Source organism: Sus scrofa, chromosome 16, assembly GCF_000003025.6.
Source record: "Sus scrofa isolate TJ Tabasco breed Duroc chromosome 16, Sscrofa11.1, whole genome shotgun sequence".
In the NCBI taxonomy this organism is placed as follows: Eukaryota; Metazoa; Chordata; class Mammalia; order Artiodactyla; family Suidae; genus Sus; species Sus scrofa.
The window spans coordinates 18,579,498-18,596,684 of NC_010458.4; the positions used below are offsets into that span (position 1 = coordinate 18,579,498).

General features: G+C 36.6%; 1 protein-coding gene across 4 annotated transcripts in view; it reads right to left on the minus strand.

The window, feature by feature from the left end:
- ZFR (zinc finger RNA binding protein) overlaps window positions 1–17,187 on the minus strand; it is a 94,433-nt gene that overhangs the window by 17,589 nt on the left and 59,657 nt on the right. For 2 of the 4 annotated variants that reach the window (XM_021076978.1, XM_021076977.1), the window contains 3 exons: window positions 16,768–16,909; window positions 11,925–12,022; window positions 10,971–11,066 (listed from right to left, as the gene is read on the minus strand). In XM_021076978.1, the coding sequence (XP_020932637.1) occupies window positions 10,971–11,066; window positions 11,925–12,022; window positions 16,768–16,909 (336 nt within the window). The remainder of the gene's footprint in view (window positions 1–10,970; window positions 11,067–11,924; window positions 12,023–16,767; window positions 16,910–17,187) is intronic. The other 2 variants (XR_002339765.1, XR_002339764.1) reach the window with 1 other exon arrangement.

Below are 17,187 nucleotides of genomic sequence, written 5' to 3' on the forward strand. Positions count from 1 at the left end.
AAGGAGGTTTAGATTCTACACAGCAATTGTGATGTCAGACTGATTTCACAAGAGAACTTTATGTTTTCCTTACTTCATCACCATAGTTTTAGAACAAAAGATACACTCTGAAGGCAGACTATCATTTGCTGTACTCACTGCAGTGGTAAAGGAAAATTCTGAGCAGGTGTTGTTATATAAAGATTTATGCAAAGTATACATGGTAGTCTAGGGCTAAACAAAATTATAGATTTTTATGAAGTTCCTAAGAATTTCAAATTTCTTCTATGAAAATTAAGAAAAGGTACTCTCTCCTTAAGGTGAGAGCACAAAGGCAGATCTCCAGATCTCTTGTTCCCCAAACCTGATTATGATTAAAGAAATGTTATGACGCACATTACTGCCACAGGAGCAAAAACAACAGCTTCAGTTAAACAGAGGAAAAGGCCAGGAAAAGAGAACATTTCTAAGAAACTGAGTGGCTTGGGCAACTCTCCATGAATAGCTCCTAATTTAGAGCTTTAGAAGAAAATGGGGAGGGGGTTGGCAGTTGGGTGGAAACAGAAAAAAAAATTTTAAATTTCACCAAAAAGTCTCAACTCAAGAGACGAAGAACAAATCATGTTGCAGGTCACCCCAGGTAAAGAATTTTCTCTAAACATAACCTCTTCTAACCACCTTCCATTCAACCGGAAAAGGAAAAGCAACAAAATACACCACTTGGGAAGACTCTTTGTGGAAGACAGGAAGGGAAGAATAAAAGGAATTCTAATTATCCACATCTAATTATCTTTAATAATAAACAGACATTTGACTAACATGTAGATAAAAGAAAAAAATAAGATCTTCCAAAGGAGTATGATGCAGGGAAAAATATTAAAGACGACTGTGGGAAGTTCCCATAATGGCTCAACAGTCATGAACCCAACTAGTATCCATAAGGATGCAGGGTTGATCCCTGGCCCCACCCACTGAGTTAAGGATCTGGTGTTGTGTGAGCTGTGGTGTCAGTCATAGATGAGGCTCAGATCCTGTGTTGCTGCGGCTGTGGCATAGGCCAGCAGATGCAACTCTGATTCTACTCCCAGCCTGGGAACTTTCATATGCTACAGGTGTGGCCCTAAAAAAAAAAAAGCTGGCTGTGAATTCTTAACACAAGTGTCTCAAAGTGGCTTCACATACCCAAAGCTCTCTTTTTCAGGGAAACATAAGTTGTTCTTGAAAGGAGATGGCGAATAGGCTCAGGAAACAGCAGATTCTGCATAGGCAAAGCTGTAGGAAACCATCCCAAGTTTGAAACCTGAAGTCTAAAGGTGTGCCAATGGAATCCACCCTGTAAACTACCCCAGCACATTATTTAATCAGGACATAGTAGAGAGAAGGCTCATGTCTGCAACAAGTCTGTAAGTAGTCAAACCCTACTTCCATAAACAACCCTCAGGGCAGAGCTCGTGGAGGAAGGAAAACGAGAGGTATTTTAAAAGGTGTGGGTAGATGCAAAGACAATTCTTATCTGGATGTCTCAGCATAAAAGGATGATCTGGTAACGGACCTGACAATGCCAAACATTAATGAAATGAAAAAACTAAAACAAATCAGGCAGGACATCTGGTTTGTCATGATGAAAACATACCATCAACAAAAGCATGAAAAACAGAGATGAAAAATCTATTCTCCATGGACTCTGAATGATAATGATGTGTCACTGCTTGTAACAAATGTATCACTCTGGTACAAAATGTTGAGGGGGAGGTCACACACGCATAGAGACATGTGAGAACTCTTTCTACTTTCTGCTCAGGTTTGCTGTGAATCAAAAAGTGCTTTAAAAAATATCTTAAAAAATAATGTTCCTGTCATGGCACAGCGGAAACAAATCTGACTAGGAACCGTGAGGTTTCGGGTTTGATCTCTGGCCTCCCTCAGTGGGTTAAGGATCTGGCATTGCCGTGAGGGGAGCTGTGGTGTAGGTTGCAGATGCGGCTCGGATCTGGTGCTGCTGTGGCTCTGGCACAGGCTGGCAGCAACAGCTCCGATTAGACCCCTAGCCTGGGAACCTCCATATGCTGCTGGTGCGGCCCTAAAAGGACAAAAGACAAAAACAAAAACAAAACAAAAAAACAAACAAAAAAAAACTATTCTGGGATTTCTGTTGTGGTGCAGTGGAAATGAATCTGACTAGTATCCATCAGGATGTGGGTTTGATCCCTGGCCTCACTCAGCAGGTTAAGGATCTGCTGTTGCTGTGAGCTGTGGTGCAGGTTGCAGATGAGGCTCAGATCCTGCATTGCTGTGGCTGTGGCACAGGTTGACAGCTGCAGCTCCGATTTGACTCCTAGCCTGGGAACGTGAGCCACATTCGGCCTTAAAAGCAAAAAAACAAAAACAAAATAAAAAAACTATTCTGGAAGAATCTTTTTTCTTTTTTTTTTTTTTTGTCTTTTTGCCATTCTTGGGCCGCTCCCGTAGCATTTGGAGGTTCCCAGGCTAGGGGTCGAATTGCAGCTGTAGCTGCCAGCCTACATCAGAGCCACAGCAACGCAGGATCCGAGCCGCGTCTGCAACCTACACCACAGCTCACGGCAACGCCGGATCCTTAACCCACTGAGCAAGGGCAGGGACCGAACCCGCAACCTCATGGTTCCTAGTCGGATTCGTTAACCACTGCGCCACGACGGGAACTCCTGGAACAATCTTAATTTAAGGGAAAGAAGAGATAATCTGCTAATGTTCTGAGCTATAAAGAATTTAGTAAATGTAAAAAGCCAATCAAATTAAGAACTCAAAGTTGAGATGAAGACTGCAGAGCTAATAAAGCAAATTGAAAAGCAAAGTAACATTACAGAATGAATGAGTAACAAAGAATATTAAGACATAGCTGAAAGGTAAATTACTGTCAAAGAAACAATCACAGGGGACACGAGAGGAAAGCAAAGATAAAACAATCAGAAAGATAAAACACAGGCAAGACAAATGAAATCCAACATAAGAATAACTGGTGCCCCTGGAAATAGAGAATCATATTAATCATTTATCAGCTCTGCAGAAAAAAAAAAAAAGGATATGAAGACTTCCATTAAATGCTGATACTGAACCAAAGATTTTAAGACCTAATTGGGTTAAGTTACTGAAATTCAGGAATAAAGAAAGAATTCTTTCAGCAGCCTGTAGAAAAAGGCAAAAAAACTAGGCTCATCAGATCTAGCAATATTCAATGCTGGAATATAATGGAACAACATCAATAAATGGAGGAGGAAAAACTGTGACCTAACAATGTATTTTTCAATAAACGGTAATTGGCAAAGATTTGCAAACATGATAGACATTTAAAAAACTTAAAACATTTTTTGGAGTTCCTGCTGAGGCATAGTGGGTCCAAGTGGGAGTTCCCGTCATGGCGCAGTGGTTAACGAATCCGACTAGGAACCATGAGGTTTCGGGTTCGGTCCCTGCCCTTGCTCAGTGGGTTAACGATCCGGTGTTGCCATGAGCTGTGGTGTAGGTTGCAGATGCGGTTCCGATCCCGTGTTGCTGTGGCTCTGGCGTAGGCCGGCGGCTACAGCTCCGATTAGACCCCTAGCCTGGGAACCTCTATATGCCGCTGGAGTGGCCCTAGAAAAGGCAAAAAGCCAAAAAAAAAAAAAAAAAAAGTTAAACAGATGAATGAAAATACCATACAAAACTATAAGGGCAACAACTAATTGTCTAAACAATCAGAAGGAAAACACATTCACACATAAAAAAAAAAAAGAATTATGGCAAAGGACAGAAGAAAACAAAAGGAACATAAATAGAATCATACCAGCCAGACTCCAATTTAAAAAAAGCTAGTGTTTAGGAGGGCGAGGATAAAGATGAAATAAGTGAAGGGGATTTAGTGGTACAAACTCCCAGGGATGTAAATGCACATAGGCAATAAATACAGTCAATATTACAATACTTTGTATGGTGACAGATGGTAACTGGTCTTATTTCAGCAATCATTTCACAATGTTTAAGAAATATCAAATCACTATGCTCTACACCTGAAACCAATATAACATTGTATGTTAGTTATAATTCTTTTTTTTAAAAGCTAGTTTTAATACTAATAAACAGACAAGACGTACAAAATAGTGGCAGAAAGTGCTGAATGCCTTCTATAATGGCAAGAGGTTCAAATTCATGATAATGACATTATTGTACTGTGTTTATGTCCAAAATATTATTGCAAAAAAACCAATAAAGCACAAATTTTAGAGAAGACAAAGAAATAACAGATTTTAATTTATCATTTTCAGGCCTAGGAAAAATGAAGTCGACAAAAAATATGAAAGGAGAAGACAGGAACAAAATGAAGAAACTAAACTAAGGGGTATACATTGTATGCTATACCTTGTTGAGATGACATTTTTTAAGTGCTCACAGTTTATAAAAAACTGTACATATTAGACCACAAATAAAATTTTAAATTTCCCAAATTGCAAATAGCAGAATACAATTATTGGATTTTATGTTATAAACACTGGAAGTTATTTATGAAAACAAAAGCAACTTCTTCAGTCATGTAGAGTTAAAAATTCCCTCAAAAAACTACTCTTGGCTTAAAGACAAATATTAAAATGGATTTCAGGAGTTCCTGTTGTGGTGCAGTGGAAACGAATCTGACTAGGAACCATGAGGTTGTGGGTTTGATCCCTGGCCTTACTCAGTGGGTTAAGGATCTGACGTTGCCGTGAGCTGTGGTATAGGTCACAGATGCAGCTCGGATCTGGCATTGCTGTGGCTGTGGTGTAGGCTGGCGGCTACAACTCTGATTAGACCCCTAGCCTGGGACCCCCATATGCCACGAGTGCAGCCCTAAAAAGCAAATATAAATAAATAAATAAATTTAAAAAATTGGATTTAAGATTATATAGAAAATATTGCAAGAGAAAATATTATATAGAGAACCAAAAAAAGATTCTAGCTTTAAATAACATTTCTGAAACCTCTACATTAATTAAAAATTAAGTGAATGAACAAGTATCCAACTAAAAAAGTCTGTAAAGGAATAAAAATTAATCTAAGGAGAACAGAAAATCAGAGATGAAATCAGAAATTAACAAATCATTACTAAGGAAGACAGCAGACCTGGTAGCTAAATCCAAGGAGTTGGCTCTCTCTGGGGTGGGAAGGAAAAATAATAAACCACTGCCTAAAGAATATCATACTAAGAGATTTTTAAATGTCAAAATACTGACATTTTGGTATGCTTTAAACTACCAAAATACTGGTATATTTTATATACATGGTTTCTCCCCCCCCTTTTGGGGGGGGCACACCTGTGGCATATGGAAGTTTCCAGGCTAGGGGTCTAATTGGAGCTGCAGCTGCCAGCCTATACACCACAGCCATGCCAGACCTGATCCACATCTCCGACTCATGCAGCAGCTTGCAGCAAAGCCGGATCCTTAATCCGCTGATCAAGGCCAAGGATTGAACCTGCATCCTCACAGACACGATGCAGGTTCTTAACCTGCTGAGCCACAACGGAACATGGCTTCAAAAGACTGGCCAGTGGCTTTGTTTGCCCTCCCTGGTTCTCTCATCATTACCCTGCCATGGCCTATGTTCCCCCAATTCCCTTCACCTGTGTATCCTCTCTTTTTCACTCAGTTCTCAGACCACTGTACCCTCAAAGGAGAGAGCATCCCTTGAAGCTAATGTTGCTTTCTGATAAAAAACAAAAGTAAGGCGTAGGGCAGGGCAGTGCTATCTGCAGTGCTGGACTCCTAGAGTAGCTCAGAAGGGGTGGCCCAGTCTCACAAGTACTGAAGCTTAGACTTCCTTCTATAGAAATAGCTTCAAGGGCATCTGGGCTGAAGAAAGCAGGAAGTAAGATGATAATATGTAATACTCACATTTTTATACTTTTTATTTTGGTAGTGCTTGCTTGCAGTGTAGAAAAGTTCCTGGGCCAGCTACTGAACCCAAGCCACAGCAGGGACAACACCAAATCCTTAACTGTTGGGCCACCAGGGAACCCCCATTTTTATACATTAAAATTTTTTTAAATTACGTAATGCTCGTAATTTTTCATATTTAAAATCTATTAAGGGAGTTTCTGCTGTGGCTTAGTGGTAAAAACCCGACTACTCTCCATGAGGATGTGGGTTTGATCCCTGGCCCCACCAGTGGGTTAAGGATCCAGCATTGCTGTGAGCTGTGGTATAGGCTGGCAGCTACAGCTTTGATTTTACCCCAAACCTGGAACTTCCATATGCTGCTGGTGTGGCTCCCCCCCACCCCGCAAAAAGAATTAAAAAAAAAAAAAAGAATTCAATGAATCCTTTTTTTCCCTTTTTGTGCTGCATCTGTGGCATATGGAAATTCCCAGGCCAGGGATCAAATGTGAGCCAGAGCTGCGACCTGCCACAGCTGCAGCAGCACCACCAAATCCTTAACCCACTGTGCCAGGGTGGGGACCAAACCTGTGCCTCCACAGAGACAAGCCGAATCATTAACCCACTGCACCACAGCAGGAACTCAAGAATTCAATGAATTCTGATCACAAATAAATACTGAAACATACATTTGTTATTTTGCTCCTCTATGGCAACCACTCTAACTGGCTAGTCTTATCAAAGAATTAAAAGTAATGATAAAGATGCTACCGGTGTTTTCAAAACTCCAAGAGAACAATACTATATAAAAATCTGAGTACCTAGCTGAATTTGTCAATTTTTCTAGGAAAAGATAAGTTGCCAAAATTAACCCCAGGAGAAGGTAAAATTAAACCAATTAATCACAATAAAAGGAACCAAGAAAATGCTACTCTGCTTTAAAGGGGACTGAGAACTGATGATGTCTCGGGAATTTTGTAAATTATCAAAAAACAGAGTTTTGATACTACTAAAAACTGTCTCAGAATTTAGAAAAAGAACAAAAACTTCTAAATTATTTTCATAGTGAGTGCATTATTGATTCTAACAGGACAAAAATTACGCAAATTTCTTTTGTGCCACTGCAAAATTCCTGCAAACAAAACTTAATAGTTCATTAAGATTACTCTCATATATATGAGAATTTATGTCAATAAACTTTGAAAATTATCTAATGAAGTTCAATTTCCATTCCTGACCCAAAACTTAGTAATGTAAGAGAAGATTGATATTTCTAACATTACAAAGAAGTAAATATCTCAAATAAAAGGCTATATCAACATATTTAATACACTTTAGCATTTGCAAACATTTTCAATGCAATTAGAATATAAAATCCATGTATTTTATTTCGTAGTTATTCTAGAAGTACTAATTGATTAAAATGGAAAAGAGGAAGAACGCAAAATATCATTTGTAGGTATGATTCTTTTTTTTTTTTTTTTTTTTTTTTTTTGCTATTTCTTTGGGCCGCTCCCTCAGCATATGGAGATTCCCAGGCTAGGGGTTGAATCGGAGCTGTAGCCACTGGCCTACGCCAGAGCCACAGCAACGCGGGATCCGAGCCGCATCTGCAACCTACACCACAGCTCACGGCAACGCTGGATCCTTAACCCACTGAGCAAGGGCAGGGACCGAACCCACAACCTCATGGTTCCTAGTCGGATTCGTTAACCACTGCACCACGACAGGAACTCCTGTAGGTATGATTCTAAGACTAGAAAACCCAAGAATATCACATGAAAAAGATTACTACAAATAAAGGAATGCAGTCAGGCAGTAGGTTAACAAAATTAATATATATATAAACGATAACCAGAAATTGGAATTTGAAAAAAAATTCTAAAAGATAAATACCTACGTATAAACAATCATACACAGAACTCATTCAAAGCTAAGTTAAGTGTGTAAAATTAATTCCAGTAGGTAGGACATTCCATAAAGAAGAGTAGTATTTATAAAAGTGGTTGGAGTCTGCAAATTATTTATTAATTCAATATAGTACTATGAAAAATCATTAAGAGAACTTTAGAGAAACTGAACAAAATGATAATTAAGTTCATTTGGAAAAAGAATTCTGTGCAAGATGGTGTTTATAGTGATCAACAAAGAATGGAGAGGGAGGAATGTGATAAAGACAATTTTAAAACACTATGAAGCTTTAATAATTAAAAGAGTCTATTACTAGAGAAGAAAACAGACTGAGGAATGAAAGATGACTATAGAAATAGGCACACAGAAAAGGAACTTGGCTTTAGGACAGAGTTTCTCTTCCTGGGTGCTACTGATGACCACTTCTGACAACCAAAAATTGTCAGTGTCCTCTGGACGGCAAAACTAATGCTGGTTGAGAACCACTGGTTTATGATAATGGTGAGATTTCAAAACAAGGGTTGGGAGAACAAATATCACTACTAAATAAAATGTTAAATGGTACTGGAATAATTGGCGATTGATCTGGAAAAACACAAAGCTGGTTCTACATTTAGTCTATTTATTTAATCAGTTTTTATACACGTAATATATGTATATTTTAGCCTAGTAAAACAAAACATTATAGATCTCTCTTCTAATCATATTTTCCTCCTCCTACTCACCACTCAGAGAAAACCACTGTCACAATGTAAAAGAGGGAGTTCCTGTTGTGGCTCAGAGGTGATGAACCCGACTAGTATCCATGAGGATTGGGTTTGTTCCCTGCCCTAGCTCAGTGTTGCTGTGGCTTTGGTGTAGGCTGGCAGCTGAAGCTGCTATTGACCCGTAGTCTGGGAATTTTCATGTATCATAGGAGTGGCCCTAAAAAAAGAATTTTAAAAATTGAAATATATCCTTCCAGGAGCTTTGCTATGTATTAATTAATTGATTAATAATTAAATAAGTAAGCATCTGTATAAAACATAATTTGCTGGGGGGAAAAAAGGTCTAGAAGGAAGTGTGTGTGAATAATTTATAACCTGAAATATGAATTTTGTAAGCAGAATGCAAAACCTGAAGCCATAAAATATTTATAAAAATTTAAGAATTTATAAAAATTTAAGGAGTTCCTATTGTGGCGCAGTGGAAACAAATACAATTAGTATCCATGAGGATGTGGGTTCGAGCCCTGGTCTTGATCAGTGGGTCGGGGATCCAGCGTTGCCATGAACTGTGGTGTAGGTCTAAGACACGTCTTGGATTCCGCGTTGCTGTGGCGTAGGCTGGCAGCTGTAACCGTGATTTGACCCCTAGCCTTGGAACTTTCACATGCCATAGGCATATGTGGCCCTAAAAAGAAAAGAATTCATAAAAACTTTCATAAAACAGCAAAAATTAAGCTGAAAAGCAGATGAAAACCTGGAAATAATTATTTTTTAATACAGATAAGAACTCACTTCTCATAAGTGTTGTTATAAATTAGTGAGAAAATGATGTGAAACAAAGGAACTGGCAGTTAAGAGAAAAAATAATTACAAATGCCAATAATCACTCCAAGAAATTCAAATTAAAAAAAAGAGACATTTTTTTTATCTACCATGTGTTAAGAAGTGTGATGCTATCCCAAGGTTAGTGAGGGTGTGAAAGAAATGATCATTTCAACAATTTTTGGAACTTTTAAATGCTCCAACTTTCTGGTGAACAATCAACACAAGTTCTTTGACCTTGGAATTCTATTGCAAATGACCCTAACCACTTATCACATGTATAATTCTCATGGAAGCCTGACCACACAATGAAAATTTCATAGCAAAACACCGAAAACAAACCAACTGTCGATCAAATGGATACCAGTTAAATAAAACATGGCATGTTCATATAAACAGGATACTGTGTAGTCAATGCGGTGCTCAAAGAACTCCAAGATACATTTTGTTAAGAAAGATGCAAATGATGTAAATGGCATGACCCACTCCTACGTCAAAAAAAGAACCCTGGCTATTCAACTCTCCCTGACACAACTCTGGAATCAGTAGGTTCAGTTCTATTTTTGTTTTTTATTTATTTATTTTTGTCTTTTGTCTTTTTAGGGCCGCACTCTCGGCATATGGGGGTTCCCAGGCTAGGGGTCTAATTGGAGATGTGGCCACCAGCCTACACCAGATCCGAGCTGCATCTGCGACCTATACCACAGCTCATGGCAACACCGGATCCTTAACCTGCAGTGCTGCTGGGGACTGAACACGCAACCTCGTGGTTCCTAATCAGATTCGTTTCTGCAGCGCCACAACGGGAACTGTGGTTCAGTTCTATTTTTGAATGAATCCCTTTTTTTGTGTGTGAATTCTTACTATTCAGGAAACAGAAGAGTTCAACATCAAAGGGGTATTATTTGTACATACATAAAAACAGGAACACACATGATGCATAAATGCATGCATTACACCCCCCAGGAGAAATCACAACAAAGTGTTCAAGGTAACTTGCTTTTAAATGATGAGAAGCTCTCATTTCTGATTTGTGCCTTTCTGCATTATTCACATATCCTAATTTTACGTTTTTTTTTTTTGTTTGTTTTGTTTTGTTTTTCCTTTTTCTTTTTTGGCCACCCTGAGAAATAAGGAATTCTTGGGCCAGGGATCAGATCTGAGTCTCAGTTGTGAAAACACTGGATCCTTAATCTGCTGTGCTGGGCCCGGGATAGGCCCCAGTCCCAGCCGTCTGGAGATACCTCCAATCCCACTGCACCACAATGGAATTCCTTTATGTATTTTTGAATAATGTGTATTTCTAAATCTTAAAAATTCCTTGTATTTAAAAAATGTCAACAAAACCCTGTATAGGAAGATGAATAGCTCATTTTTAGCTTTCTTTGTACCTTTATGTAAAAGTCAACTAACAATTGCACCTATTTAAAAAAAAAGTTATAAACACCGAGAGAAGAGTAAAAACAAAAAAAGAGAGGAAAATACAAAGAGAAAATCAAGTACAATTCTCAGAAAATAAACACCCTGAGACCCACTCAGTATCTCTCACTAGAAAAGGAAAAAGACTACATTTAGTCAACGGAAATAAAGTTGATCATTAAGTCTAAGATAGGGTTATTAAAAAAACCCTACAGAAATATTTCCTAAATGTTTATTTTTCAGACCATTACAGCTTCATGTTACTTACCCAGCTTGGAAAATCAGACCAAGTTGGAACTCGCTGACAGAGGTCCCGAAGAATACGTATGATAATCACACAGGACTGCAGACCATTAGCTCTAGCCTTGAGAGCAACACAAAAACCAACTGAATTAATCTTAGAAATATTGAAAATATCCCTTGATGAAAAAAAGTTAAAATACCACTGTTCAATGGAAGCTCAGATAAAAATAAAACAAAATAACCACACTTAAAATTAGATTCAATGAGCTGCCATTTACAGCAGTATTTTATGCCAGGGTTAGTATTTAAAAGCTGATGTTTTAGGTCAAAGTAAACAGATTATACAAGAATAATTGTTCTTGATCCCCTGTGAACCTTGACCTATGATCATTTAAAACAATGAACTTAAAAAAAGTCTGCCTAAATTAGAAATAAAAGAAAAAGTAAAAGAGCTAAAAAGTTTGTCTAGGGACTGAAAGGTTAAGGAAATCTGTTTGGTTTCCTTTCTGTGCCTTTGCATAACTGCAAAGTCACTAAACCAAACAGCTGCTTCCTCACCTTTCATTCCCTACACTTATTAACTTAGAGAAAGAAGGGGGAAAATCTTAAAACTATACACAAAGCTTGAACACATATTCCATTATTCAAAGCAAAGTTAATCTGCAGCCTTATGGAATACAATATATATACACAAATGTGATGTTCCTAAACAAGTCAACTTTAAATATGGCTACTAAAAATAAAAAAAAAAGACCCAAACTATAAAATGCCCCCAAAACCTGAGTTTATTATCAAATGAAGAGTAACTGCAATATGCAGATCTTCATACCCGGCTTTCTATGTTAACATATTTTCTGATATTTAATTTAAAATAGTATTGCTTGAGCAATCTTTTGAAATGTTTAAACACAGTTAAACATGTTTTACTGAACTACTCTCTCATAAGGCTACAAGAAAAAAGTAAAATGATGTTCCGAACCTGGAACCACTTAGCGTGGCGTAGAGCAGCCAGAGCGTCAAGGCATTTTTGCCTGTCCAAGACGTCCGGTGGGTCTTTCACCATACCCGAGGTTACATCTAAAATGGATTGAATTGGCAAAATGCAGTGAGGAATGGGTGTTTGACCAGGTGAGCAAGACACTTCCTTAAAGTAGCATCAGTGTCACATGAGCCATTTGAGTTTATTGGCACTTTGAAGTCCCCAGGGAGTTACTTTCGACAAATTTACATAATCCAATATGAAGATCAAGAGAATTAGGTTGAACTCTTTAATTATATAATAAATAATTTCTACAAAAATAAAACCTACCCACCAAAATAAAATCAAAAGGAAAGGATTATTGGACATAGAGTACCAGCAAAGACGAGACAAGAGGGAACACAAAAATCCACCTTAAAAAATGAAAATGTACAATAAACTACTGAGTTTGTTCAGTATTTTAAATGGTCATAGGTTATTCTGGGGCTAATATGGTAAAGAACTAATGATAAATATGGCATGATCAATAAAGTAAAAAATCATAAAAAAATCAAGAGCCCAAAACAGGCATTTCTAAGAGTTCAATGCTTTCTCTTCCATAAGAGAATTTTAGCTCTAATATGAACTGCCCCTTTAAAACTCAAAGTTCCCACAATGTTTCGAAGAACAGTTGGAGAGAAACAGTAAGTAGAAAAGGGCAATAAGAACCGCCATGGTTAAACAAGATAAGTATAGAAATAGAACAGATGCAGTAAGCAGAATGCTATGATGATAAATATGTAGAATCTTTTAAGTTATAAAGTCAGTTTTAATAACTGATTTTAATCATATTATTGTATTAAAACATAAAGAAGCTATATGAAACTTGAGAGGAAATCTGAACCTAAATCAGGATAAGAAGTTAACTTTACATTCATAAAAGTAGTTGGAGGGCCAGCTTTACATTCATCTAAACGTATCTGTAAGATGTACATAAAAGTTGCTAATCAAACTTCGTAAGTAAGTCAATCTAACTTATTGTGATTTTAAAATATTTTCTGGATACAGGAAAATTATATACCAGGCAAGTAATTACTGACTTTAATAGTCTTCTAAATAAAAAGCAACAAAATTATGGGGCATTTAGGATATAATTTAATAAATTATTGAAAGTACCAAATGAATACTAGGGACAAAAGAAGAAATGTATGACAAAAGTAAACATTAAAGATGATTTTATTTTAAGAGTACTATTGCAACTCTAGCCAAGTTATTTGATTGTATATGTATCTTTTCCTCACAGCACCCTTGGCATGTGCAAGTTTCTGGGCCAGGGACTAAACTCACGCCTGTGCAGTGATAACAATGGATCCTTAACCCACTGCTCCACAAGAGAATGCCCCAATTGTATACTTTTATATGAGCATCCAGAAATCTTAAAAGGTATTTGTCCTTGAGTAGATGACATACAAAAAAAGTTTATTTTAAAAGTGACAAAGAATTCCATCCCTTGTCTGGGTTTTCTACTCAAGTTCTTACTCCTTAATTAGTCAGATGGCACAGATTTTCAGAAGATAGGGTAAAAGGGAAATTTACAGATAATCAAAGAACACCGAGTGGCATTCTGAAAGTGACCACGGAAGGAGGAATATGGGTACTAAAAACAAAGTATCAAGTCAGAAATACTTTCTGACTTCTCTTACTAAAATACTAAAATTACTACTTTAAAAAACTAGTCAATCTCGAAACCTGCAAGACGAACTTCTGAATCCATAATATACTGAACATAATAAATGGACTATTCTGAGAGAAGGAAAAGGAACACAGGATAGCATTGCTAATTAAGAAATAAAAAAAGAAACAACACCAAAAAAGCACTCCCCCAAGCAAGGTTATAGAACATGCTGAAGAACCCTTTCCATGTTCCTTATTTATTTACATTATTTGCTAAAGCTAGGATGCAAATAGGTGACAATATGCAATCTCTTTCTAAAAGTTTCTGAATTTTCAATGCTTATTCACAATCTTTTAATTTCCTCCAATATGTAAGGACAGTTTTCTTTTTGCACACAAGCATCTATAACTCTGGAAATTTAAATTAATGATACAATTTCAAAGATGCCAAGGCACCTATTGCAATTTAAAAACAATTAAGAGCTGTGAGTAGGAAATTTCTGTCAAATTTAGAGTGTGGATTTTTGCACCCATTTTATATTTCAAGTGGATTAACCCCTTAGATATATACTGTACTAAAATCATACTTGCTTCCTGACACCCAGTTTAAAGAAAAAGTTAATTTACTTTAAAAAAAAGCAAATTCTTAACCTAAAAAAATGTATTTCATAAATTTTAAGGGGTTAATCACCAGTTAGAAGACATGCTGTGTCCACACTATTTTATGATTAAAAGTTAATGGGAATATATTAATTTAAATTAAATGGTTATGTAAAAAATATAATCCACCCAACAATTTAAAAACTAGTGTGAACACTGCTCAATTCTAGAGAGACAAAGACAGAACAAACGAAACAGCCACACAAAGGACACTAAATGCCAGACTCTGCATCCAAAATCCCTCCTTAATCAAATGGCAGGTGTGACACTGAGCTTTTGAAAACCTTGGTCAAAAATCCTTCCGATGTCTTGGCAGCAACCCCTGACAGGAATCAATTCCCTCTGCTAGAAGGCTTTGGACCGGGCCTGATAAGCTACAGGTGGAAAAAAACACACACAATACTTGACTTGTTACAGAAGAGATTCTGTAGCAAGGGTTAGAGCATTTTGAACATTTCAAGCTTCAAGTCAATTAAATGTTTACTTAATGTTTAACTGTCAAACACAGTACTATAAAATACATCTGTCATGCGTTTAACAGTTATTTGGGCAATTTAATAATTTCCTTTAAATAATTTTTGGTATTAAACAAAACCATTATGCATTAAGAGGCTACCACAACTATGCGCAAGTTGCCAGTCTCATGATTTACATGCAAGTGCTCTTCCGGCAAAGCCTTCCTTTCCCCTGTACTAACTCCCCAAAGCAAGCTACAGGCTTTAAATGATTGTAAGACACAGAGCGTTCGGAGCTGCAGTGAGAGAGCATACATACCGTTATTCTGCAGCAATCTTCATAATGAAGCTAAAGACATGGTTTACTGCAGTTATATGCAGCAAGGAACACTATCAATGTTTCTACACTCTTTGCACTTCCAACTTTTCAGCTCAGTGTCTTGAAGTAAAATCTTTCAATTGTGGACTGATCATTTCTCTTACCGTAATATTTATGAAATTCAGAACAATAATTCTAACTCAAGTCTGGGTCAGACAAAAATATAATTTTGTTTCCTTTAGAAGGGACAGGTTATGAAAGACTACTACAAATATGATACTATTAACTTTACACTTTTGCCAACATCATAAAATGACTTGATACTGTACAAATTTAGTAAGCCTAAATATAATTGGACAAAATACGCTCTGAAATAAAGTTAAATGGTTACGATTTCACACTAAATGTTGCAAGTTTTCTTTATAACCAAATTTTGAAGATTTCTTTTTCAAATCCTAACAGTCACATGCTGCACCTAAATTGACCAGATTGACTCAGGTCAATGTGAAAACTGTTTTTCCAGCAATATCCACAGGCAGACCTTGAGTGGAAACTCATGTTCTGTAAAAGATCCTTTACATAAACCCCATGTATTAAGATGTAAAACTTATATAACATACAATATATGATATGCGGTGTATATATAATATAGGCAAGGTTAGACATCTCCCGGTGATCATATTTTTCATAAAAATGTTCTTTTCCTGGGTTATAGAAAGCCCAGTGCCTTTAAATAAAGAAAAAAAAAAACCCAAAACTGCTTTGCTATAAGAAAACAAATTTAAAGGGACAGTAATTGAGAGCCTACTTATGCTATTTCAGGCAAATTAATTTTAAGCATTCTTTTCTTCCTATCTTTATCACAAAGAAATATCAGTGTAGACTATTACTCCATACTCAACAAATTAAGATGTATACAAAACAACATGAAAGGAAACAAAGTAGATTTTATCTGACCCAAAAAACAACAGAACCAACTTGAGGCAGACACTGACCATGCTTTTTGGCTTAAAAGCTTTTGAAGCTCTGAAAATGTTACAGAACAGTCCCTAAAGCAACATTGCTGGCACCAACAGGATTTCATATTCTGTAATTGTAAAGTAAGTTTAAAAACCCTGAATTGTACTATAACTCACTAACTATCCCTACACCATTTATATATTTTGCAGTATCTCTAGTAAAATCTACGTGCATTAGGATGCTCTGCATTTATGAAAGCGCTCCAAACCAAAGAGCAACCTCAGAGAACTAGAAATATTTACCTTATGACAAGCCAAATCCATGATTACATATATAACAGTGCCTCTTAAACTGTTAAGTGTTATGAGTATTTAACCAATTTTATTTATGAAACTCTCTTGTCTTTTTTTTAAGACAAGGCAAGAACAAGAACTTCTTAACCGAAGTTAAATTTGTGGCCCCTTACTAGCAACATTTCTTTTAATTTTTTCATGGGTCAACTATGCTGGTAAGAATAATTTTGAACTTCTTTTTCCAGAAATCTGAGGTTAGCAAGAAAACAAAAATCAAGAAAATCAATACCATGAGTGTTTTATATAAAAGTGCATTATAAAGAGATATTAATAATAGATCTGGGAAATGATCTTAAGCAAAACTAGTAGCTATATAAGTCAAATCTATCAAATTCATATGCAATGCCAGCATGTTGCCTTCTAGGGCTTAATGCCATCTTAAAGAGTAAATAAATGGGAAAATAAAAGTTATTAAAAAGTAGAATGTTTAATGGCTTTCCAACCTCCTTCCCTCATGTTCTCTTCTCGAATAATTGGAGACGTCAGGGTGATAGTGACTTGCATTTTGGGTTCCACACATGAATTCAAAATTATTGCTGCTTCAGAAACAGCACATTTTATGTCATACTTCTCAGGACTTATAACCTATGTAATGAAGAGTACAAGAAATTAGACGGACCTTTTACATTATTAAACAAAGCAGCTTCATCATGGTTCCTTCATTTTTTCTCTACCTTAGCCATTTTATAAGGGTAGACCATGTATTACCTTCCCCCCAAGAAACCTTGCAATAACATGCAAATATAAATCTCTAACTCCTCTTTCCTTTCAGAATTCTTTGTTGACCTAATATTTACTATTATTTGTATCATATGAGTTATCTGTATGTGCGTTATGTCTCTCTTAGATGATGAAACACTTAA